General features: G+C 49.6%; 1 protein-coding gene across 2 annotated transcripts in view; it reads right to left on the bottom strand.

The window, feature by feature from the left end:
• Positions 1-24,936, bottom strand: part of LOC133424575 (dual specificity tyrosine-phosphorylation-regulated kinase 1B-like) — an 83,207-nt gene that overhangs the window by 49,595 nt on the left and 8,676 nt on the right. The window contains exon 1 of one of the 2 annotated variants that reach the window (XM_061715252.1): positions 1,066-2,499. The exons of the other annotated variant lie outside the window; for it this stretch is intronic. Coding sequence (XP_061571236.1) covers positions 1,066-1,168 — 103 coding nt within the window. The 5' untranslated portion in view covers positions 1,169-2,499. Of the gene's footprint in view, positions 1-1,065; positions 2,500-24,936 lie in introns of those variants that run through there. 2 annotated transcript variants of the gene reach the window in all.

Here is a 24,936-nt window from a genome sequence, read left to right as displayed (position 1 = left end):
GAAAGACTGAGTGTCAGAAAGACTGAGTGACAGAAAGACTGAGTGTCAGAAAGACTGAGTGTCAGAAAGACTGAGTGTCAGAAAGACTGAGTGTCAGAAAGACTGAGTGTCAGAAAGACTGAGTGACAGAAAGACTGAGTGTCAGAAAGACTGAGTGGCAGAAAGACTGAGTGTCAGAAAGACTGAGTGTCGGCGTAAACTTTCAGTTTGAGCAACTGGAAAACATCTAAAATGGGAAAGAGCTGTTGTGTGATCGACTGTACTCATAGATTTAGCAAGAAATCAGAGTTATCGTTTTACAGACTGCTGAAAAATAAGCTTAAGAGAGACAAATGGATCGCTGCAATTCACAGAAACAACTGGATTCCAGACACTGAAACGTGGATTTGTGGTTCCCATTTTGTATCAGGTAATGTTGGATTTTTGGGTAGCTAACGTTAAACGGTCAAATCATAAAGTTCGGTGTCCTCATCACTTTAATTTCTACAACAAATCCTGTCTTGAAGTCGGACCAAGCGTCAAGCGACCACTGGTTCTTGGGGTAACTGTACGGGTCACTGTCAAGTCCAACTGCCTTTAATTTAAGCTGATAATCAGCTGTTATCCCGTCTTCTCCACTAGTTGCAGCTGTTTTTTCCACTCAGTGTGAGTAAGGGGGGGGGGTCCAGTGGGGAAGTGACGTCAATGCAGACCCTCTATTGTGTTTTTACACAGATCAACAGATTGGAGGAAGGGGCATCAACCGTCCACCACTATGGTCCGTCCACAGATGGACACACATGTCACCGCTGAGTTATGCCACTAAATATGCTCATCATATGTTCCCCCACTGAAGCACAACCATACACACACATGCGTTGTCACGGCAACCACTGCCACACATCTGTGGCTGTCGTATGAAACAGGGAAGAGGAGTACGCTCAGCTAACAGTGTGTGTGTCCGGTGTGTGTGTGTGTGTGTGTGTGTGTGTGTGTGTGTGTGTGTGTGTGTGTGTGTGTGTGTGTGTGTGTGTGTGTGTGTGTGTGTGTGTGTGTGTGTGTGTGTGTGTTCCCGTGTTTACTGACTCTTGTTTTTACGAAGCAGGGCTGAGGCGATCCACGGCTCTGACTGGACCATCCTGCAGGGGGGGGCCGGCTTCTCGTCCACGGATGATGACGTGACAACCATGGAAACGCTCGTAAACTGTTCGCTCCAGCGGGGAAATGTGTGTGCGTGTGTTGGAGGAGTGAAGTAGACCAGTATCTGTCAAAAGGGTGTTTTCAATCCCAGAGTTCAGGTCAAACGTTTACATCCAGCTAAACAAACGTAGCTTGAAATGGTGGGAAACTTGACCGACCAATCAAAAGGCACCTTCTTCTTCTCTGACTTTGTTTTCCGTTCCTCCCTTCTTCCTCTGTGACGGTTTCTAAGGCAACCAACTGGTGTTCAGGCAGCGTTTGTCTGAAGTAAAAATATAATCTCTGTGTGAGTTACAGTATAGATATAGACCTCTCTCTACATATAGACTCTGAACGCTAGAGGGGGGCGGGGACGGGGGGCTGAAGGGAGATACAATATTTGGTTTTTCAGGTTAGTTTTGTGTTGGATTTGGCAGTTTCATGCATTCTGTGTGTGGGCTGGGGGGGCCGCTGGTGTCTGACACAGCTCTCTAATCTAATCTAAGCGTCCGCTGTGATGACAGTGTCAGTGAAATGTCCCAAATGGATAAAGGTGTGAGTCATGTGACCATGTATCCGTACGGTGGTCCAGAACCGGAGTCCAGGGGGGTGGGGGCTACATGGTCAGCTGCTCGGCTCGGGTCAGGTGGGATCCAGCTGGGCCTGGGGGGTGAGGGCGGTCCGGGCTACCCGGGTTCACGCAGCATGCTGCCAGCTGGGCCCAGGGGGAGGAATGGGTGGGGGGGGTCCGGTTTCCAGCTGCCGCTTTTACCCCATCCCTCTCTCCACAAATAGCTCCAATTACCGCAGCTCTGAGAGGGGGGGGCTGGGATTAATCCGAGAGAGCAGGGGTTCGGGTGTCACTCCCCACTCAACAGGGGGGGGGGGGGGTTGTGGGAACTGTTCCCCAAGAACCGAACCGGAACAGAATCGGATGTTGACGTCACGGGAAAATGTAAACAATCCGCAGCAGAAACTTCCCCGATCACGAGCTCGGGGGGGTGAAGGTGAAGAGATCCGGGCTACAAAGTTTAGATCCAGAGAGGGTGTGGGTGTCCGGGTTGAAGGACGAACTCAGCGAACCATCGGTCCGGTTCTCAGCTCCACGACCACAACACACCCGGAGCTCCGCCCGCCCAGACAAAAGAAGCGCGGGGTTCCGGGACTCCGGTCCCCGCCGACGGCTGCTCCCGGCCGGCCTGCTCCTCCGCGGTTCTCCCGGGGGTTCCTCGGGGCTCGGCTCCTCGGCTCCTGCGGTCCGTGGCGGTAGAAAGCCCCAGCAGGACGACTTTGGTGTGAGTTGGTCCCGTTCCCCGTCCGTTCCCTGCTCCTCCGGAGACTCTGCCCCCGCCGCCGCCGCGCGGCTCCTCCCCTCCGGGGAGGACCGTACCACCGGCGGGGGGAGGCCCCGGCCTCCCCGACCCCAGCCGCCCGGCTTAACAACGGTCAAACAAACACAGATACGGTGGAAATGAAACATAACACCGGTGCAAATCCCCACAAAAGCTCAAGGCGACCACTCCGAGCTTCTTGAGGAGTTATTGCTAAGCCGACTGCGGTGCGGGGAATCCGCGCCCCCCCCTCTGAACGGAATGGTCTCTCCCAGCAAACCTCTCCCGTCCTGTCCATTTATAGTAACAGCAGGATATATATACTAGAACTTTATACACAGGCATACATGGGGAGGGTTGAATTGCACTTAAACAACAACGGAGACACAGAAAAACATCCTGCAGTTGTCATAATGGTGGTTTTATTTGTTTTTCTGCCCCGTCTCCGGCACACAGCGCCGTGTTTGGAGCGTGTTTCAGCGGCCCCTTCCCTCGCTCTACTGTTGCTACCCGACGCCAAGGCAGCTGTGCGTTGATTGGCTGCGGCCAGTCCCTGCCCCGCCTGTGATTGGCTGAGAGGGAGGCCGGTGGGCGGGGCCGCTCTCCCTGTGACTGCTGGAGTGGCGCGAGTCCGGAGTGACGCGGAAATAGTTTGAAGATGTCAGGTAGAAACGGAGAGAAGGACGTGGTCGGGGGGAGGATCGGGGGGGGCAGGCCGAGGCCGTGCAGCTGAGCCGGGGGGCGGGGGCAGAGGGGGGGTAGGGGCGGCCTCCGACCCCCGGCCAGGCCGACTCCGTGCAGCTGAGCCGGGTCACCCGTCTCCAGAAACGTTGGTACTGTTGCTATCCACGCGCTGCTTCTAAATCAGGCACAATGCTGCCTGGGAACAGCAGAGACGCAGCTGCCGCTCCTTAAAGGAGCTGGACATGGAGGAGAGGAGGCCCTGCTCACACGCACGTCCCCACACACAGCAGGGTGTTTTCAGGGGGAATGAGCGGCTCTCAGGTCCAGGTCTCAGGTCTCAGGTCCAGGTCTCAGGTCCAGGTCTCAGGTCCAGGTCTCAGGTCCAGGTCCAGGTCTCAGGTCCAGGTCTCAGGTCCAGGTCTCAGGTCCAGGTCTCAGGTCCAGGTCTCAGGTCCAGGTCCAGGTCTCAGGTCCAGGTCTCAGGTCCAGGTCTCAGGTCCAGGTCAACCAGTTTTCCCCTCAACAACATCCCGCTCTGCTGTCAGGACCAACGTTTTCTACGACAGTCCAGGCTCAGCTCATTACTGTGACTACGTTTACACGCAGTCAAAATTGGGGTTAAGGTCAATATTCCGGTTACTGAAACATTGGGAATTGGGAAGAATCTGTTTCCATGCGTGAGCAAACAGGGTTATCCCTGTTTACATGGTAATTAATCATTTGGATATCTGGATCAAACCAGCGACGCACGGAGAACGTCATGACGCAATTCTCGTCATTTCCACTTCCAAAACAACCACAATAACAGCAGCACGGCGGATAATCGGACCTGCTGGTACCGTTTTGTTTCTTGTCCCTGTAGTTCTCCTTTTTCAGCGTCTTCCAGCGGTGCTGGATCTGGTCTGGCGTTCCTACAGGTCCTGCTTCATGCAACTTTTCGCTCACCTTTTTGTAAATCTCGCTATCCCGGTACTTTCTACCATCTAGAAATGCCAAAATCTTTCATTACATTTATGAAGTGATTAGTCTCCTCCTGGTCTTGTGTTTCTCCGTGTTTATAAGAACTTCCTGGACTCAAAAGACCAGGATTCCTTGCGAAAAGAACATGAGCAGAAAACAAATTCCTGTTCCTTTTGATGGGGATATTCCGTTAGGCGTTTACATGACCCAATATTCAGGTTTTAAAAGGAGTAACCCAGGGCTCATATTTAGTGATGCACCGAAATGAAAATTTGTGGCCGAAACCGAAACCGAAAATAATAATAAACACTTGGCCGAATACCGAACAATACCGAACACGGTTCTTCGCAGTTTTTCATTTATTTTGCCAATTTTTTCACCATTGCATAAATCAAATAAATTTGATTTATGCATGTTTTAAAAGAAAAATATCTTTTACAAAATTACAAGGTAGAAAACATTTGTTGAACATAAAAAACTGAAATTTTTTTAATTTCCCAGCATTTCTTAAATATTCCAGCAGACATTATACCAGCAAAGAACAATAACTTAAATTAATAAATTAGCAAAATACATTTTTTGGCCATCTTTGAGCTTACGTTAGGCTTAACTGACTGAACATTGTAACATAGGCCTTAAAACAATAAAAATGCATTAAAGCGCTCAGGGTTTTTTATCATTTCAAATGATAAATCAAACTTGTAGCTGAAAGACTTTGCAGATGTTTCCCCTCTAGATATTTGAGCAGATCATTGCAAACAGCCATTCTTGTATTATTCTTTGCCACTCTAAAATACTTCCACACTGCTGACATGTTTGCACCGCACCACTTCACTCCACGCTCTTCCACGTTTGATTTCGTCATCTAAACGCACCTGTAATAGATTGATTTATGTTGTTTTGGTTCCACCTGCTGGTGAATGTTAGGTAAAATTCTTATGTGGTTAGTTTTTGGTTGGCCAACACTTTATGTGGTGCGCAACCATTACAGGAGTGTTATGTGGTTAGTTTTTGGTTGGCCAACGATTTATGTGGTGCGCAACAGTTACGGAGCGGCCAGTCTATTTATATTTCAACGCCGTTATTAATTGTTCGTTTTTTTTCCCACTTATTCCACCGAACACCGAAAGTGTTTTTTTTGCCATTTTCGCCCGAACAATTTCGGTTACCGAACAATCGGTGCATCACTAGTCATATTGGGGTTTTTACATGGCCGTTTTACATGGCCGTGCGCAACCGGGTTATTGCTAATATTCTGGTTAGAAAAAGGTTATTGACTGCACGTAAACGTAGTCAGTGATGTGCCGCGCTGCTAATACACCTGATCCAGCAGAAAAAGTTCAGCCATGTGATCATTCTCTGAGGAGGAACTCAGCGGAGATGGGACCCGTCTGATCCAACACCAGCATCCGGCCTGGCACCCAAATGATTACACATGTCACAATGATGGCACTATTCTGAAATGTAAATCAGATCTGGAATCAATCCACCGTGTTCACCTGCATACTGGTGTTCAGGGTCCCACGGGTCTGCTGGAGTTGATCCCAGCTCTTCTCGGGCTACATTTGCACCCTTTTTCAATATTAAAGACCTTTTTACTGGCACATTCATTTCAGGTATTCAACTTTACAACCACATGACTGTTACCTGTTCAACTCAACTGAATTTCTTTAGGGTACATTTAACTGTAATGCATGTTTGTTCATGTCATCTACCACGTAAAAGCAACAAGAGAAACTCCTCCGTCGTTGGTGTTAGTGATCAGGAGGTCCACATGGGACCGGTTCTGACCTGGAGGAGGTCTCCACAGTTCAGGCATGACGACCTGCGAGTCTTTGTTCCAGCTCCTCACAGCCACCGGCACCAGAGACTGCACCCTACACTGGTTTACTCATCACCAAAGCCCTCACAGAGCCACGGCCTCCACTAACGCAGGTCACATGACCACAACGGCCCCTACGAACCAAACCCAGTCAAGCGCTTGGTTGGAGTTGCCACTTCTGTCCATGTTGAAGACGACCGTCACCCTTGAAGCTTCACAAGATGGAGCTGTGAAGGGAAACTAGAGGAGCATGCCAGTAGGGATGGGCAGTATGGACTAAAAAATGTATCACGATCATTTCTGTCATTTATCCCTATAACGATTAAAATGATGATAAAAAAAATACCAATTCAACTCCACCTTTTCAACTATAAATCTATCTGGCTTTCTTTCTTTCTTTCTTTCTTTCTTTCTTTCTTTCTTTCTTTCTTTCTTTCTTTCTTTCTTTCTTTCTTTCTTTCTTTCTTTCTTTCTTTCTTTCTTTCTTTCTTTCTTTCAGGCTCATTTATTTCCTTCCTTCCTTCCTTCCTTCCTTCCTTCCTTCCTTCCTTCCTTCCTTCCTTCCTTCCTTCCTTCCTTCCTTCCTTCCTTCCTTCCTTCCTTCCTTCCTTCCTTCCTTCCTTCCTTCCTTCCTTCCTTCCTTCACGTACGTTGTGCGTGGATTTAACACAGAACCATAAATCAGTTTTACACAAAAACGTCATCAACGGGAATTTATCGTTTTTACCGTGAGATACAAATTCTTACCGTGAGGAATTTTTTGGACGGTTTATCGTGAATGGTAAAATATTGCCCATTCCTACATGCCAGCTTCACAAACACTCCCGTACAAAGCTACGTCTTTAAGCTCACAGCAGATGGCTTTACTGGTGAGTCGACAAAGCAAGTAGTTCCTGACGCTGCAATGGAAACACCCTTTTGGCATCTCCAAGTCACACCATGTCCCAAACAGTCTCCCCGTCTCCTCTGGAGGAACTGCCTCCTTGGTGATGATGCAGCAGGTCCACCAGAGGAGGTACTGACTCTCACTCATGAGTTCTGAATCCATGAGTGGATTCCCCGTCACTGCTGGGAAGAGTTGCAAGAGCAGGAACCGTGACCTGGAGGGGAACTGGAGCACATGGTGTCACTGCTAGCAGAGGCTGCAGCGGCTCACCTGGCTCCGAGCTAAACGCCACCCAGGTCCGGGTCAGAGGGAGACTAAAGGCTGGTTTATGGTTCTGCATTAAATCAAATCAACGCAGAGCCTACGCCGTAGGCTACGCGGGAGTCTCTCCGTAGCCTACGCCGTAGCCTGACGTGCACCTCCCAAAAAATGTAACTATGCGTTGAGGTGACGCAGACTCAACGCAGACCGAAAGGGCTGTGATTGGTTCGCTTGGTAGCAACGCATTTCCAGTTCCAGACTGCGCCATCCCCGCCAACATCTTGTTGTTGTACACGGACAGAACATTATCAACATGGACCAAGTCGAGGAGCAACTCATTGAGGAAGTCCGTAAAAAAAAAATATATAATAGTAATAATAATAAAAAAACGACGATAAACCATTCAGGGAAAGAACGCAACCCCCCTAGTGCTCTGGGGGGGTATTGCACCGCGGCGAAATGGAGTGACGGAGAAGTCCGAAGGGTTCATGACGGCGCCACGGCAACTGCGTAGGCTCTGCGTTGGTTTAACTCAGTGTTTTTCAATCCTGGTCCTCGTGGGCCCCTGTCCTGCATGTTTTAGATGCTATCCTGCTTCAGCACACCGTGATACAAGTACCTGTGTCATCAACCGAGTTGTGCAGACCTTGGTGACAAGTTAATGAGGACTATTAATTAGAATCAGGTGTGTTGGTGCAGGGAAACATCTAAAACATGCAGGAGAGGGGCCCACGAGGACCAGGATTGAGAAACACTGGTTTAACTTAACCTTAAATCAGGCTTAACGCTCACAAAACACACTTGTGTCCAAATGAAGCCTCTATTTCCATCTTTAAGATGCTGCGTCTTCTCAGTGGGAAGTGTGGAGCGTGAACACGTGGTCATGCTCCAGATGATCCACCACCAACAACTTTACTAGTGCTGGTCCCACTGGGCAACTGGACCCAGTTCAGTTGTGGATCACCATGGTAACATGCTTAGTGCAGGACACCAGCCTCACCAGATCTAAAGAGACACCGATCCCCGTCTGGGAGTCTGACCCCAGACGCCACAAACACGGAACCGGAGCAGAAAAACCCAAGTTGAGCTCAAAGTGGACGCCAGTCCAGTAACTACAGGGGGCCGATGCCGGTTTGGCCTGTACCGAGACAATGAGGGTCTGTCAGCTCAGCCAGCCGGCTGAAGCAATGACAGATGCAGCCTGGGCAGGGATGTAGGGCTGTCAGGAGACTTTACTGTTCCACAGCTGGACTGAACCAGAACTGGAACCAGAACTTTGTACCGCTGGCCCCCTGCGGACCTTCAGTCAAAGTGAGGGAGCACTAGTCTGGTGGGCGTGTTTCCCGTGAGGTCATGGGGCAGACGCCCGCCGACAGCGCTACAGAGAACAGGAAACTGGAAGGGGGAGCATAAACACGACTGCCTCGCTTTTCTGAGACTAAGACCCACATATCTGAGAAACTCTCCAAGGCTGGTAAAAGTCTCGGTGACGCCAAGCTGCCGCTGCTCAGTGTGCGTTTACCGTGTACCGGGAGGCCTAGCGCATCAGGCCACAAGATGGAGCTGTGGACAGTTCTCCTTTCCTACTTTCAGGAAACATGTAAAGTTTTACTTTGCACCAACATTCAGGAGTGACGGCGGTAGGAAGCCCGCGTTACAGATGGAAACACGTGTGACGCGCAGCCCAAGCTCGTCTGTGATGGTCGCTTCCCCTTAGCTTCCTGTCCTCTCAGCTGCCCCTTCAGGGGTCGCCACGGCGACTCCTCCACCCACACCTGAGCCGGTCCTCTGACTGACTTCCTGTCCTCTCAGCTGCCCCTTCAGGGGTCGCCACGGCGACTCCTCCACCCCGACCTGAGCCGGTCCTCTGACTGACTTCCTGTCCTCTCAGCTGCCCCTTCAGGGGTCGCCACGGCGACTCCTCCACCCCGACCTGAGCCGGTCCTCTGACTGACTTCCTGTCCTCTCAGCTGCCCCTTCGGGGGTCGCCACGGCGACTCCTCCACCCCGACCTGAGCCGGTCCTCTGACTGACTTCCTGTCCTCTCAGCTGCCCCTTCAGGGGTCGTCATGGCGACTCCTCCACGCACACCTGAGCCGGTCCTCTGACTGACTTCCTGTCCTCTCAGCTGCCCCTTCGGGGGTCGTCATGGCGACTCCTCCACCCCGACCTGAGCCGGTCCTCTGACTGACTTCCTGTCCTCTCAGCTGCCCCTTCAGGGGTCGTCATGGCGACTCCTCCACGCACACCTGAGCCGGTCCTCTGACTGACTTCCTGTCCTCTCAGCTGCCCCTTCAGGGGTCACCACGGCGACTCCTCCACCCACACCTGAGCCGGTCCTCTGACTGACTTCCTGTCCTCTCAGCTGCCCCTTCAGGGGTCGCCACGGCGACTCCTCCACCCACACCTGAGCCGGTCCTCTGACTGACTTCCTGTCCTCTCAGCTGCCCCTTCAGGGGTCACCACGGCGACTCCTCCACCCCGACCTGAGCTGGTCCTCTGACTGACTTCCTGTCCTCTCAGCTGCCCCTTCAGGGGTCACCACGGCGACTCCTCCACGCACACCTGAGCCGGTCCTCTGACTGACTTCCTGTGCTCTGTTGGTGACGACGGGACGCTCTTAAAGGGGCTGTAACTTGACTAACTCACTTTTTTGTCACTTTTATTTCTTTCCCTTTCATGAGCAGCAACGTTTGTTTATGGCCCAAGTTAAAGTCCCATCATCATGACTGCAGTGTTTTCTCCTGAGGTGGCACATGCCTCAAATTAGTACAGCTTTAACGTCTACCAGCTGGAAAAAAGGCTCCTGCAACTACGCTCTACGGTTGTTCTGCAACTGTAATCCCATCAGGTGATTGATCGTCTCCATGATCGATAGGTCCATAACCTATGAGAGCAGTTGTTAGTAGCAGGCCTGTCTTACAGCAGGACACAATTTGGATCAGTAACTGGATTAAAAAGAATTACCAACAGGACGGGTGCAGATGTGAACCGGTCCAGCTCCGGTCCAGCTGTGAACCGGTCCAGCTGTGAACCGGTGTTCTGCCAATTTCTGCTCCCTGCCGAGAAATGCTACTTTGTGGTTCTGCACATGCGCACAGTCGATTTTCAAAGTTTGATTGCCCCACTTAATTGATAATATGGGATTTTGAGTATTTGATCCTTCAAAAATACACTTACCCATGACATGAATTGCATTACACTTTGTGAACATTATACTATAAAGAGAAAAAAACAACAATTCTATCGCTTTATTTGATATTCATTCAGTCATTGGCCTTTATTTAACCAGGCAGGTCATTAACAACATTCTTATTTACAATGACGGCCTGGCAAGAGACAAGGAAGTGGTTTAGGGAGTAAAACACAGTAAGATTGTAGCTCTACAAAAGGTAGAAAACCATTAGGGAGCATTTTTGGCAAAGCAGCAACACCGGTCCAGCTGTGATATTCTTAGTGAATGTAGAATTAAAGTTCAGTGTTTCCGGTTCCGGCTGGACCGGTCCACAGCTGGACCGGTCCACAGCTGGACCGGTCCACAGCTGGACGGGTCCAGCTCCAGCCTCCAGGACCAGGAAGTGGCTGCTCCACCTGCACTGCTGGTGCTCTGATGAAAGGAGGGGGAATCAGGCTTGTTCTTTATTTGTTTCCCTCCACCGTTCATTCTCTATGTAAATGGTGTGGGCTGCATGTGTGGGGGGTGTCATGGCCGGGCCGGGCCGGGCCGGGCCGGGCCAGCAGCTGCAGAGGAGTCCTCCCTGCTCCAACCCCAGGAACACGCTGCTGTGATATTCTTAGTGAATGTAGAAGTAAAGTTCAGTGTTTCCTTCACGGACTCCCTGATTGGCTGGCTCTAAATCACGTTCAGCCGTACTAACGGCCAGACAGCAGAGATTACAGCGGCAGTGCGAGGAGGAAAGCAGACTCTGAGACTCATGTGCCTTGCAGCAAAATTCCACCCGGCAACTACACGCTGTACCATGGCAACAGCCCTGCCATTGGTCCCCGGTGCGTTTTCAAGTGACCAATAGAAGGGCCAGCCGCGGGTGATGCTTGTTGCTAGGTAAACATGATGCAGAGGAAGATAGAGCAGCAGAATTACCATGCAGCTCCTGTAGGGAGCTTTCAGCAGGAGTGGAGGAGCTCTTCACGCTCAAAAATACCCTCCTCTTTCTCAGCACTTGGTGGTGTCATAGAGCCAAAACAAGAGCCAGGAATGACACAGGAAAAAAGGCTGGAATAAGACGGGATTAACAACCACCAGGAAGTCAGCCACCTGCCCGAACTGGAGAGGTGTTTTCAGTTTAACGGCTGAGCCCGGAGACACACGAGTACTAAATGTTTTGATTAATGGCTTGAAGAAACCTTTCACACATACAATAACACGGCCCGGAGTCCACCAGGACGTCCAAACACGGGTCAGAGAAGCGGCTCCTGTCCAGCTGGAACTCCTGCTTCATCGTGAACCGTCCTGGAGCAGCTCTGTGCAGCGTCCCGCCCCGTTTCTGGTGTGGACGTACGTACGCTCCACCTCTGACCTACTGCCACTCCTCCAGGGACCTGGTGAACCCCCCCCATCTCCGGGCTGAACCCTGGCCAGCACCGCTGGAGCAGAGCCAGTCACACTGCTGTCACCAGAGGTGTCCAAAGTATTCACATCCATTACTCAGGTAGACGTATAGATACTAGAGTTTAAAAATACTCCTGGAGAAGTTGAAGTATCAACTCAAGTTTTTTACTCAAGTAAAAGTATAAAAGTACTGGTTTCAAAACTCCTTAAAGTATAAAAGTAAAAGTAATGTAAGGGGGAAAAAAGCCATTAAGGACAAAAGCCAAATCTTAGTATAATGCAAATATATTAAAGAAGCATATATGTGTACTATTGAGCATTAACATGTGTTTCAGAGAGCAGGAGATATGATGACTAGTTGCCTATAAGTATTGTAATGGTGCAAAAAGTCAAACTTCATGTTCATGTTATCATTTATCCTAACCTTTATTGGAATGTACATCCAAGTTTATTTGCAGGAATCTGAGGGAACGGATGTAAGAACAAAACTGGACAAGAACATCTGAAACAACCACAACCAAATTCACTCTATCCGGATGGAGCAATTTAACTGGATAGTTTTTATTAAAGGCCCAAATGAAATAGAGTAACGAGGCTGTTTTTAAAATGTAAGGAGTAAAAAGTACAGATAATTGCGTGAAAATGTAAGGAGTAAAAGTAAAAAGTGGTCTGAAAAATAATTACTCCAGTGAAGTATAGATAACCAAAATTTCTACATAAGTAAGGTAACAAAGTATTTGTACTACGTTACTTGACACCTCTGGCTGTCACGAGCAGTGGCTCCTCCTCAGCTCACCTGTCTGCTCCTCAGTCACATTTGATCCAACTTCTAACCACCAGCTCACGACTAGTCACCTCACGCTGTTTACACACCAGTCCAGTCCAGTCCAGAAGACCATTGAAGGAAGAGCCCTGACGTGTGCTACGCTAGGTCCAGACCAGAACAATAACGAGGAGACCAGGAGGACACTATTAAGGAGGCAGCGTGAGGATAAGGGACTAGTGTCCATACTGGTTCTACTGGACCTCAGATAAGGGACTAGTGTCCATACTGGTTCTACTGGACCTCAGATAAGGGATTAGTGTCCATACTGGTTCTACTGGACCTCAGATAAGGGACTAGTGTCCATACTGGTTCTACTGGACCTCAGATAAGGGATTAGTGTCCATACTGGTTCTACTGGACCTCAGATAAGGGACTAGTGTCCATACTGGTTCTACTGGACCTCAGATAAGGGACTAGTGTCCATACTGGTTCTACTGGACCTCAGATAAGGGACTAGTGTCCATACTGGTTCTACTGGACCTCAGATAACGGACTAGTGTCCATACTGGTTCTACTGGACCTCAGATAACGGACTAGTGTCCATACTGGTTCTACTGGACCTCAGATAACGGACTAGTGTCCATACTGGTTCTACTGGACCTCAGATAACGGACTAGTGTCCATACTGGTTCTACTGGACCTCAGATAACGGACTAGTGTCCATACTGGTTCTACTGGACCTCAGATAAGGGATTAGTGTCCATACTGGTTCTACTGGACCTCAGGTAAGGATTAGTGTCCATACTGGTTCTACTGGACCTCAGATAAGGGACTAGTGTCCATACTGGTTCTACTGGACCTCAGGTAAGGACTAGTGTCCATACTGGTTCTACTGGACCTCAGGTAAGGGATTAGTGTCCATACTGGTTCTACTGGACCTCAGATAAGGGACTAGTGTCCATACTGGTTCTACTGGACCTCAGATAAGGGACTAGTGTCCATACTGGTTCTACTGGACCTCAGATAAGGGATTAGTGTCCATACTGGTTCTACTGGACCTCAGATAAGGACTAGTGTCCATACTGGTTCTACTGGACCTCAGATAAGGGATTAGTGTCCATACTGGTTCTACTGGACCTCAGATAAGGGACTAGTGTCCATACTGGTTCTACTGGACCTCAGTGCTGCTTTTGACACTGTAGATCATGGTATTTTAATGCACAGGTTAGAGCACGTTGTTGGGATTAAAGGGACAGCTCTACGTTGGTTTAAATCATACCTATCTGACAGGTTCCAGTTTGTTCATGTACATGAGGTTTCTTCAGAACAGTCAAGGGTCTGTTATGGTGTTCTGCAGTACAAAAAAAAGTCCTTCCAACAAAACAAGAAAGGGCACATAAGTCTGACGGAAAGGGTTAGGGCTGAAGCTAACGAGCTTATAGATGCCCTAACCTTTATACCATCAAATCATAGCATATGTATATACCAGGGGTGCCCAATCCTGGTCCTCGAGAGCCCCTATCCAGCATGTTTTAGTTGTTTCCCTGCTTAAGCACACCGTGATAAAAGTAGCTGTTTCAACAACAGAACTGCCCACACCTTTATGACAAGCAAATGATGACGAGTAATTAGAATCAGGTGTGAGGAAGCAGGGAAACATCTAAAACATGCTGGATAGGGGCTCTCCAGGACCAGGATTGGGCACCCCTGGTACATACAGTACACACACATACACATTGATACATTCATGCCTGCATCTACACCCATATGCAGTGCACATACTCATATACACATGGATTTTCATACGTACACACATACCTACCACCTATACATATAAATACACATACACAGCTAATACCAAACATAATACCAGAGATTCAGTTCAATTTCCCCCAAAAATCGTGATTATATACCATCATTTCTATACATATCCAGAGTATTGTTTTTAAATTATTTTTTGAATTGCGCAATATTTTTACTTTCTTTGATGTTGTCAGGTAACTTATTCCACAGCTTCATCATGCACAGATACACACATGCTTTTCCCAGTAGTATGTACAATCGGTTGTATGAAATTCCATCTCCCTCTTAGCTCATATCCTCCTTCTCTATCACTAAACATTTTTTGTATATTTCGTGCTTTATACAAAATTTGAGTGGTTTTGAACTCAACCAAATCCCTAAATTTCAGTGCCTGTGATTTATTGAAGTATAATCCAGAATCACGGCATACACTTTCATTGCTATGCTGATGATACGCAGCTCTATTTGTCTATGAAGTCAGATGAAACAAAACCGTTAGTTAAACTTCAGGCATGTTTTAGGAAACCGGAGTAACCCAAGCAAGCAAGCAAGCACGGGGAGAACATGCAAACTCCACACAGAAAGACCCTGCTGGGCCTGGGAGTCGAACCGGGGACCTTCTTGCTGTGAGGCAACAGTGCTAACCACTAAGCCACCATGTTGCCCAGATTCGATCAGGATTTGTTGTTTAAACCATATGTTAATCAGGTTTGTAAAATAGCATTTTTCCATCTCCGTAATATTGCAAAGATTAAGAAAATCCTCTCGCAGAGGGATGCAGAAAAACTAGTTAATGCGTTTGTATCTTCTAGACTAGATTACTGTAATGTGTTGTTAGCAGGATGTCCAAGTAATTAGCTGAATAGGCTCCAGCTGATCCAAACCTTTAAAACTTTCTGTTTAGTAAACCTCTAGTTAGTGTTTAGTAAACCTGTAGTTAGTGTAAACTCTAGTGTGTTAGAGTCAGTAGTTATAGCTGCACTTATAGAACAAGACTAGAATAAGTAGTTTCAACCCAGCTTGGTGGTAGATATGCTGCTATAGGGGGACACCTACATGATCCACTGAGCGGTGCCCATCACCCCTCCTTCTCTTTCCTTTCTCACTTATTAATTAGAAGTATCTCATCACCATCATTGACCTCCATTGTTCTTGTAGTTTGTTGTGCTGGTCCTGTCCCACAAACAACGGCCGTGCAGCGTTCACAGTTCTGCAGAGCTAGCGTGTTGCAGATCTGGACCCGGGCCGTCCGGTCCAACAAGTGAAGGCAGGAACCAGAGTTGATTTCTACGTGATGGTTCGTTGTCAGGAGCGTCAATCCTGGACTAAGACTCCTGACAAACCTGTCGCTTACATGTTCCTGTAAATTGGTGCTGATGAAAGGCCATAAAAGGTTTCACCTAGATAAAGAAAGACAGGAGGTCTCATCTTCTTTGGATGAACAGACGAATAGATGGACAGAAGAGTGAAAACGACTAGTGACTTAATGGAAGCTGACATGGTGCTCTGGACTGCCCTCACCGTGGTGACGCCACACACCCTGGAGTGGAACACGACACCACATGAGTCCAAAATACACCTGGACCATCTCAATCCAGCCCCCCCCCCCCCCCCCCCCCCCCCCCGACATAGAATCAAACACACACACTAGTAAAATCAAAAACACACATTAGTAAAAACACACCAGGATGAAGACTCTTCCAGACTCAGCAAACACCAAGAAACAGGGAAAGTCCCGGAAAAGTTCTCCAAACTACTCATGACAGAAGCATTCAACAGTTCAGGAGGATCTGTCCTTCCAGCTCTAGGGAGGGAGGAAATGAGGGAGGGAGGAAGTGAGGGAGGAAGGTAGGGAGGGAGGAAATGAGGGAGGAAGTGAGGGAGGGAAGAAATTAGGAAGGGAGGAAGTGAGGGAGGGAGGAAATGAGGGAGGGAGGAAGTGAGGGAGGGAGGAAGTGAGGGAGGGAGGGAGGAAGTGAGGGAGGGAGGAAGTGAGGGAGGGAGGAAGTGAGGGAGGGAGGGAAGAAATTAGGAAGGGAGGAAATGAGGGAGGGAGGAAGTGAGGGAGGGAGAAAGTGAGGGAGGGAGGAAACGTGAGGAAGTGAGGGAGGGAGGAAGTGAGGGAGGGAGGGAAGAAATTAGGAAGGGAGGAAATGAGGGAGGGAGGAAGTGAGGGAGGGAGAAAGTGAGGGAGGGAGGAAACGAGGGAGGGAGGAAGTGAGGGAGGGAGGAAGTGAGGGAGGGAAGAAATTAGGAAGGGAGGAAATGAGGGAGGGAGGAAGTGAGGGAGGGAGAAAGTGAGGGAGGGAGGAAGTGAGGGAGGAAATGAGGGAGGGAGGAAGTGAGGGAGGGAGGAAATCAGGGAGGGAGGAAGTGAGGGAGGAAGGAAATCAGGGAAGGAGGAAGTGAGGGAAGGAGGAAATGAGGACTAGGGATGTCCCGATACCATTTTTTTCACACCGAGTACGGGTACGAGTATTTTAATTTGTGTACTCGCCGATACCGAGTACTGATCCGATACTTCTACCACAAAAATAACTAGGCTAAAAATGCAATGAAAAATACAATGAATTGGAAGAAAGGTTTTATTTGCAACAGAAATTCAATTTTAAACAAACTCAGCCGGCGGGGCTTTCCTCCACGCATTAGTCTTGTCGCAGGAACATCAACTGAGCATGTGCGGTGCTTCACCTGAAGCCGTCCGTGTGAAACAACATAAACAATCAAATAGAATTTAAAAAACAAGCTAAATGAAATTATGTTACACAGTCTTGTACAGTAGGTGGCGGTATGCACCTTAAAGTTGGTTGCGATCCGCCAATAAAACAGAGTAGAAGAAGAAGAACAACAACATAAACAATCCCATTCTTACAGTCCGGTTAGCCGGCGTGGTGCGTGGTGGTGGGAGGAGAGTGGTGCCCATGGGTGAGACTGGCAGTGCCGTTTCAGGAAAGATTAACAATAAATCAACAATTAATGCCAGCGGGATGTCAGCAGGGTGGACATATTTCAAAATAAGGGACGACGACAGAAGCAAGACAGACTGCGGGCTGTCGGCGCGGCTAACCGGCTAACGCGGCTAACCGGAATGTAACAATGGGATTGTTTATGTTGTACTGTGAGTTACGTGGAGTGTTTAATAAAGTTCCCTGTGAGTAAGGGTAATACTCAACCGTCCAGTTTGTATAATTAAGGAAGATAGAATTTACTGAAACATGGAACAGCTGGCTGAGCAGCAGCTCTGTGGCTGTAGCTGCTCAGCCAGGGAGCCGCGGTGCGGCTCAACATCTCCCCCTAGCCTAACACCAGACCTAGAACCAGACCTAGAACCAGCACCAGTTCCAACACCAGACCTAGAACCAGACCTAGAACCAGCACCAGTTCCAACACCAGACCTAGAACCAGACCTAGAACCAGCACCAGTTCCAACACCAGACCTAGAACCAGACCTAGAACCAGCACCAGTTCCAACACCAGACCTAGAACCAGACCTAGAACCAGAACCAGTTCCAACACCAGACCTAGAACCAGACCTAGAACCAGCACCAGTTCCAACACCAGACCTAGAACCAGCACCAGTTCCAACACCAGACCTAGAACCAGACCTAGAACCAGCACCAGTTCCAACACCAGACCTAGAACCAGACCTAGAACCAGCACCAGTTCCAACACCAGACCTAGAGCCAGCACCAGTTCCAACACCAGACCTAGAACCAGCACCAGTTCCAACACCAGACCTAGAACCAGACCTAGAATCAGCACCAGTTCCAACACCAGACCTAGAACCAGACCTAGAACCAGCACCAGTTCCAACACCAGACCTAGAACCAGACCTAGAACCAGCACCAGTTCCAACACCAGACCTAGAACCAGACCTAGAACCAGCACCAGTTCCAACACCAGACCCAACACCAGACCCAACACCAGACCTAGAACCAGACCTAGACCCAACACCAGACCTAGAACCAGACCCAACACCAGACCTAGACCCAGCACCAGACCCAACACCAGACCTAGAACCAGACCTAGACCTAGACCCAACACCAGACCTAGAACCAGACATAGACCCAACACCAGACCCAACACCAGACCTAGAACCACACCTAGACCCAACACCAGACCTAGAACCAGACCCAACACCAGACCTAGAACCAGACCTAGACCCAACACCAGACCCAACACCAGACCTAGAACCAGACCCAACACCAGACCCAACACCAGACCTAGAACCAGAACCAACACCAGACCTAGAACCAGACCAAGCACCAGACCCAACACCAGACCCAGCACCAGACCCAACACCAGACCTAGAACCAGACCCAACACCAGACCCAACACCAGACCTAGAACCAGACCAAGCACCAGACCCAACACCAGACCCAACACCAGACCCAACACCAGACCTAGAACCAGACCCAACACCAGACCCAACACCAGACCTAGAACCAGAACCAGAACCAACACCAGACCTAGAACCAGAACCAACACCAGACCTAGAACCAGACCAAGCACCAGACCCAACACCAGACCCAACACCAGACCTAGAACCAGTCCCAACACCAGACCTAGAACCAGACCAAGCACCAGACCCAACACCAGACCTAGAACCAGACCCAACACCAGACCTAGAACCAGACCCAACACCAGACCTAGAACCAGACCCAACACCAGGCCTAGAACCAGACCCAACACCAGACCTAGAACCAGTCCCAACACCAGACCTAGACCAGACCCAACACCAGACCCAACACCAGACCTAGAACCAGTCCCAACACCAGACCCAACACCAGACCTAGAACCAGACCCAACACCAGACCTAGAACCAGTCCCAACACCAGACCTAGACCAGACCCAACACCAGACCCAACACCAGACCTAGAACCAGACCCAACACCAGACCTTGAACCAGTCCCAACACCAGACCCAACACCAGACCTAGAACCAGACCCAGCACCAGACCCAACACCAGACCTAGAACCAGACCCAACACCAGACCTTGAACCAGTCCCAACACCAGACCCAACACCAGACCCAGCACCAGACCCAACACCAGACCGAACACCAGACCTAGAACCAGACCCAACACCAGACCTTGAACCAGTCCCAACACCAGACCCAACACCAGACCTAGAACCAGACCCAGCACCAGACCCAACACCAGACCCAACACTAGACCTAGAACCAGACCCAACACCAAACCCAGCACCAGACCCAACACCAGACCTAGAACCAGACCCAACACTAGACCTAGAACCAGACCTAGAACCAGACCCAGCACCAGACCTAGAACCAGACCCAGCACCAGACCCAGCACCAGACCTAGAACCAGACCCAACACTAGACCTAGAACCAGACCCAACACTAGACCTAGAACCAGACCTAGAACCAGACCCAGCACCAGACCTAGAACCAGACCCAGCACCAGACCCAGACCCAACACCAGACCTAGAACCAGACCCTACACCAGACCCAACACCAGACCCAACACCAGACCCAGCACCAGACCCAACACCAGACCCAGACCCAACACCAGACCTAGAACCAGACCCAACACCAGACCCAGCACCAGACCCAACACCAGACCCAGACCCAACACCAGACCTAGAACCAGACCCTACACCAGACCCAACACCAGACCCAGCAGCACCAGACCCAACACCAGACCCAACACCAACACCAGACCTAGAACCAGCACCAAAACCAGACCTAGAACCAGACCCAACACCAGACCCAACACCAGACCTAGAACCAGACCCAACACCAGACCCAACACCAGACCCAACACCAACACCAGACCTAGAACCAGACCTAGAACCAGACCCAAGACCAGACCTAGAACCAGACCCAACACCAGACCTAGAACCAGACCTAGAATCAGACCTAGAACCAGACCCAACACCAACACCAGACCCAGCACCAGACCTAGAACCAGACCCAACACCAGACCTAGAACCAGACCCAACACCAGACCTAGAACCAGACCTAGAACCAGACCCAACACCAGACCTAGACCCAACACCAGACCTAGAACCAGACCTAGAACCAGACCCAACACCAGACCCAACACCAGACCCAGCACCAGACCTAGAACCAGACCTAGAACCAGACCCAACACCAGACCCAACACCAGACCCAGACCCAACACCAGACCTAGAACCAGACCTAGACCCAACACCAGACCAAGCACCAGACCCAACACCAGACCCAACACCAGACCTAGAACCAGACCCAACACCAGACCCAACACCAGACCCAACACCAGACCTAGAACCAGACCTAGACCCAACACCAGACCAAGCACCAGACCCAACACCAGACCCAGCACCAGACCCAACACCAGACCTAGAACCAGACCCAACACCAGACCCAACACCAGACCCAGCAGCACCAGACCCAACACCAACACCAGACCTAGAACCAGCACCAACACCAGACCTAGAACCAGACCCAACACCAGACCCAACACCAGACCTAGAACCAGACCCAACACCAGACCCAACACCAACACCAGACCTAGAACCAGACCCTACACCAGACCCAACACCAGACCCAACACCAGACCTAGAACCAGACCCAACACCAGACCTAGAACCAGACCCAACACCAGACCCAGCACCAGACCTAGAACCAGACCCAACACCAGACCTAGAACCAGACCCAACACCAGACCTAGAACCAGACCTAGAACCAGACCCAACACCAGACCTAGACCCAACACCAGCACCAGACCCAACACCAACACCAGACCCAGCACCAGACCCAACACCAGACCCAACACCAGACCCAACACCAGACCCAGCACCAGACCTAGAACCAGACCCAACACCAGACCCAACACCAGACCCAACACCAGACCTAGAACCAGACCCAACACCAGACCTAGACCCAACACCAGACCTAGAACCAGACCTAGACCCAACACCAGACCCAACACCAGACCCAACACCAGACCCAGAACCAGACCCAACACCAACACCAGACCCAGACCCAACACCAGACCCAGAACCAGACCCAACACCAGACCCAACACCAGACCCAGAACCAGACCCAACACCAACACCAGACCCAACACCAGACCCAACACCAGACCCAACACCAACACCAGACCCAACACCAGACCCAACACCAACACCAGACCCAGACCCAACACCAGACCCAGAACCAGACCCAACACCAGACCCAACACCAGACCCAGAACCAGACCCAACACCAGACCTAGAACCAGACCCAACACCAGACCTAGAACCAGACCCAACACCAGGCCCAGCACCAGACCCAACACCAGACCCAACACCAGACCCAGAACCAGACCCAACACCAGACCCAACACCAGACCTAGACCCAACACCAGACCTAGAACCAGACCCAACACCAGACCCAGAACCAGACCCAACACCAGACCCAGCACCAGACCTAGACCCAACACCAGACCTAGAACCAGACCCAACACCAGACCTAGAACCAGACCCAACACCAGACCCAACACCAGACCCAGCACCAGACCCAGCACCAGACCCAACACCAGACCCAACACCAGACCCAGCACCAGACCTAGACCCAACACCAGACCTAGAACCAGACCCAACACCAGACCCAACACCAGACCCAACACCAGACCCAGCACCAGACCCAAAACCAGACCCAGCACCAGACCCAACACCAGACCCAACACCAGACCCAACACCAGACCCAACACCAGACCCAGCACCAGACCCAACACCAGACCTAGAACCAGACCTAGAACCAGACCTAGACCCAACACCAGACCTAGAACCAGACCCAACACCAGACCCAACACCAGACCCAGCACCAGACCCAACACCAGACCTAGAACCAGACCCAAAACCAGACCCAACACCAGACCCAACACCAACACCAGACCTAGAACCAGACCCAACACCAGACCCAGCAGCACCAGACCCAGCACCAGACTCAACACCAGACCCAACACCAGACCCAACACCAGACCCAACACCAGACCCAGCAGCACCAGACCCAACACCAGACCCAACACCAACACCAGACCTAGAACCAGACCCAACACCAGACCTAGAACCAGACCCAACACCAGACCCAACACCAGACCCAACACCAGACCCAACACCAACACCAGACCCAGACCCAACACCAGACCCAACACCAACACCAGCACCAGACGCAGCAAAGCCAGAACACCTTGGACAGGTATGAGCAGGGAAGCGAGTCGTCCAGGTTTCTGGGATGCAGGTGCTGATTGGGTGTACGAGGGTCACCTGGAGATCTTCTCTAATGTGATGCCTGAAAGCCAGCAGACCAGCAGCAACAGTGGCCACGGTTACATGATGTTTAGAATTAATTATTCCGAATTAAATCATTCAGAATTAATTAATTAACTTAGAAATAAAGTTTATATAGCAACAGCAGGGTCAGGTTGTATTATTGTGTAATTTCTCGCAATAAAATAACATAGAACATGACATAAACTTGCGAATACATCTGTGGGAAACGACATACATACCCAACACTTCCTGAAGAGAGAGCTCTTGTTTGCTTTGCACTTTTCACAAAAAAACAAAAATAAAACAAATGGAAAATGTGGAGATGTGACAGACTGACAGACAGACCGTCTGATGTTTTCAGATCAGTTTGACCCACCGTTCACACTCTTCAATTGACCCTTTGTCAAGCCCCGCCCCCATTGCTAGGTAGGACAAAACTGTCATCTCTCCCGTCCACTTTCATGGGGTAAAAATGGGGTTTTACATCAATTTATTTTCTAATTATTGGACAAAAGAAAATCAATAGCAACTAGATATAAATAAAAAGGAAAAGGTGCCATGTAGTGAGTTAAAAAAACTGTTTTGATGAGTTTAGCTGATAGCATGGTGGAAAGGTTGAACTGCGAGTCTGGCCGTCCACATAGCTTTATCGTAATGTACAGTCGTTTTTGGGATGATGAAATGTATTTCTGGGATTCTCTCGGTAGCAGGTGTCACTTTTACAACCGCTTACCCATTTTAAGATTGATAAATAAAGGCCTTTGCGGTTGTAGCTATGGGTTGTAGCTGCTGCCGAGCCCACTTTGTTTTGGAAGTACGGACCAGATTTCTGCCAGTTTGGGGATAAAAATACGCTGCACCCTCACTGCACTACAAGTGTTACTTTTACTAATACAAAGTTTAATACAAAGTCCAGTGATTTAAATTTGGATACAAGGGAAGTAAAAACTACACTTTTTCCATTCATGTGAAGGAGAGAGACGGCTGTTCCGTCCAACCGGATATTCTGACCCGCATGCAGCGACGGAGGATGATGTTTCTGATTGGTCAGTCAGGGACCAATCAGAAGGCTGACAAAGGGTCAATTAACAAGTGTGTTGTCTAGGGAACAGATGATTGACACCTCCACTGAACCGTGAGAGTGTGGTTGTTCAGGACCGACACCAGCAGAAGTATTGATACTGAAGGAACTCAGGGTACTGGGGAGTATTAATGTCTGTCCACCATCCATAGCCACAGAGTTATTTTGAGGCCCTGTCACAGGTTTTTTATTTTTATTTCGGGCCTATACAAACATTCTTAACGGGTTGTACGCAAACATGACATATACACAACTTATAAAGTCCTCATACCAACGATGCCCGTGTTCACAACTGACGCCCAAAGGTAGTTTAACTTCTCCATAGTTCATGTCCGTGTATGGGACTCTCAGAAAGACGACTGTTTACAGCGGAGTACTGAGGTGACGTGTGTGAACGTGTGAACTTATGGCTCGCCCATGTGCGACGCACGAGCCGCTCACCGGCATAGATCAGCAGATCGGTGCATGCAGGACCTCGCTGTACTATGACATATCCCAGCACGCTTTATGGTGCTCTTAACTTATTCAACAACTACCCATAACTTATTTGAAGTTTTTCCTAAGTCGGCATGAGGTGGCTAAATCGTCCCGGGGACCAGCCTTTAGGGTAGAAGCCCCACCACAGAAAGTGTACATCCTCCTGAGAGGTTAGGGTTAGGGTTAGACCGGATCCATTGTCCGAAACAATAGTGGACGGTAGGGATGGGCGGTATGGACTAAAAAATGTATCACGATAATTTCTGGCATTTATCCTGATAACGATAAAAATGACGATTAAAAAAATACCAATTCAACTCCACCTTTTTAACTATAAATCTATCACCACATTCAGTCTTTGGAGCCCCCAAATCACTGCTCTAAAAGAAAACTAAATGCTACTAAACTACACCAATTAAATTTAATTAATAAAAACCAATTAAATTAGTTACACCGGTACTGCAAAACTGTAACGACTCAAATGAAACAAGTTTGAAATGTAAGAACAGATTCAACATTTATTCAAACTCTATGGCTTAAACAGTGGGATAACAGTGCAAACAGCAAAAGTACCCTTGCCCTTCAAGTTTTCTTAGCTGATAAAATCACAAAGTTTCCTGCAAAGGGGACCAGTATTGAGGGCCATGTAGGGCGAGATCTTGGGTAACAACCTTCTCCCCTCGGTAAGAGCATTGAAGATGGGTCATTGTTGGGTCTTCCAGCATGACATTGACCCGAAACGCAGAGTTAGGGAAACCAGGCAAAGCAGGGACTGGCTCTGTAAGAAGCGTTTCAAGGTCCTGGGGTGGCCTAGCCAGTCTCCAGACCTGAACCCCATAGAAGCTCTTCGGAGTCAGCTGAAAGACGGAAAACGTATCA

This window comes from Cololabis saira, chromosome 3, assembly GCF_033807715.1.
Source record: "Cololabis saira isolate AMF1-May2022 chromosome 3, fColSai1.1, whole genome shotgun sequence".
NCBI lineage: Eukaryota > Metazoa > Chordata > Actinopteri > Beloniformes > Belonidae > Cololabis > Cololabis saira.
Note: the sequence above shows the minus strand (reverse complement) of the source record. Positions and strands in the feature narration are given on the sequence as shown.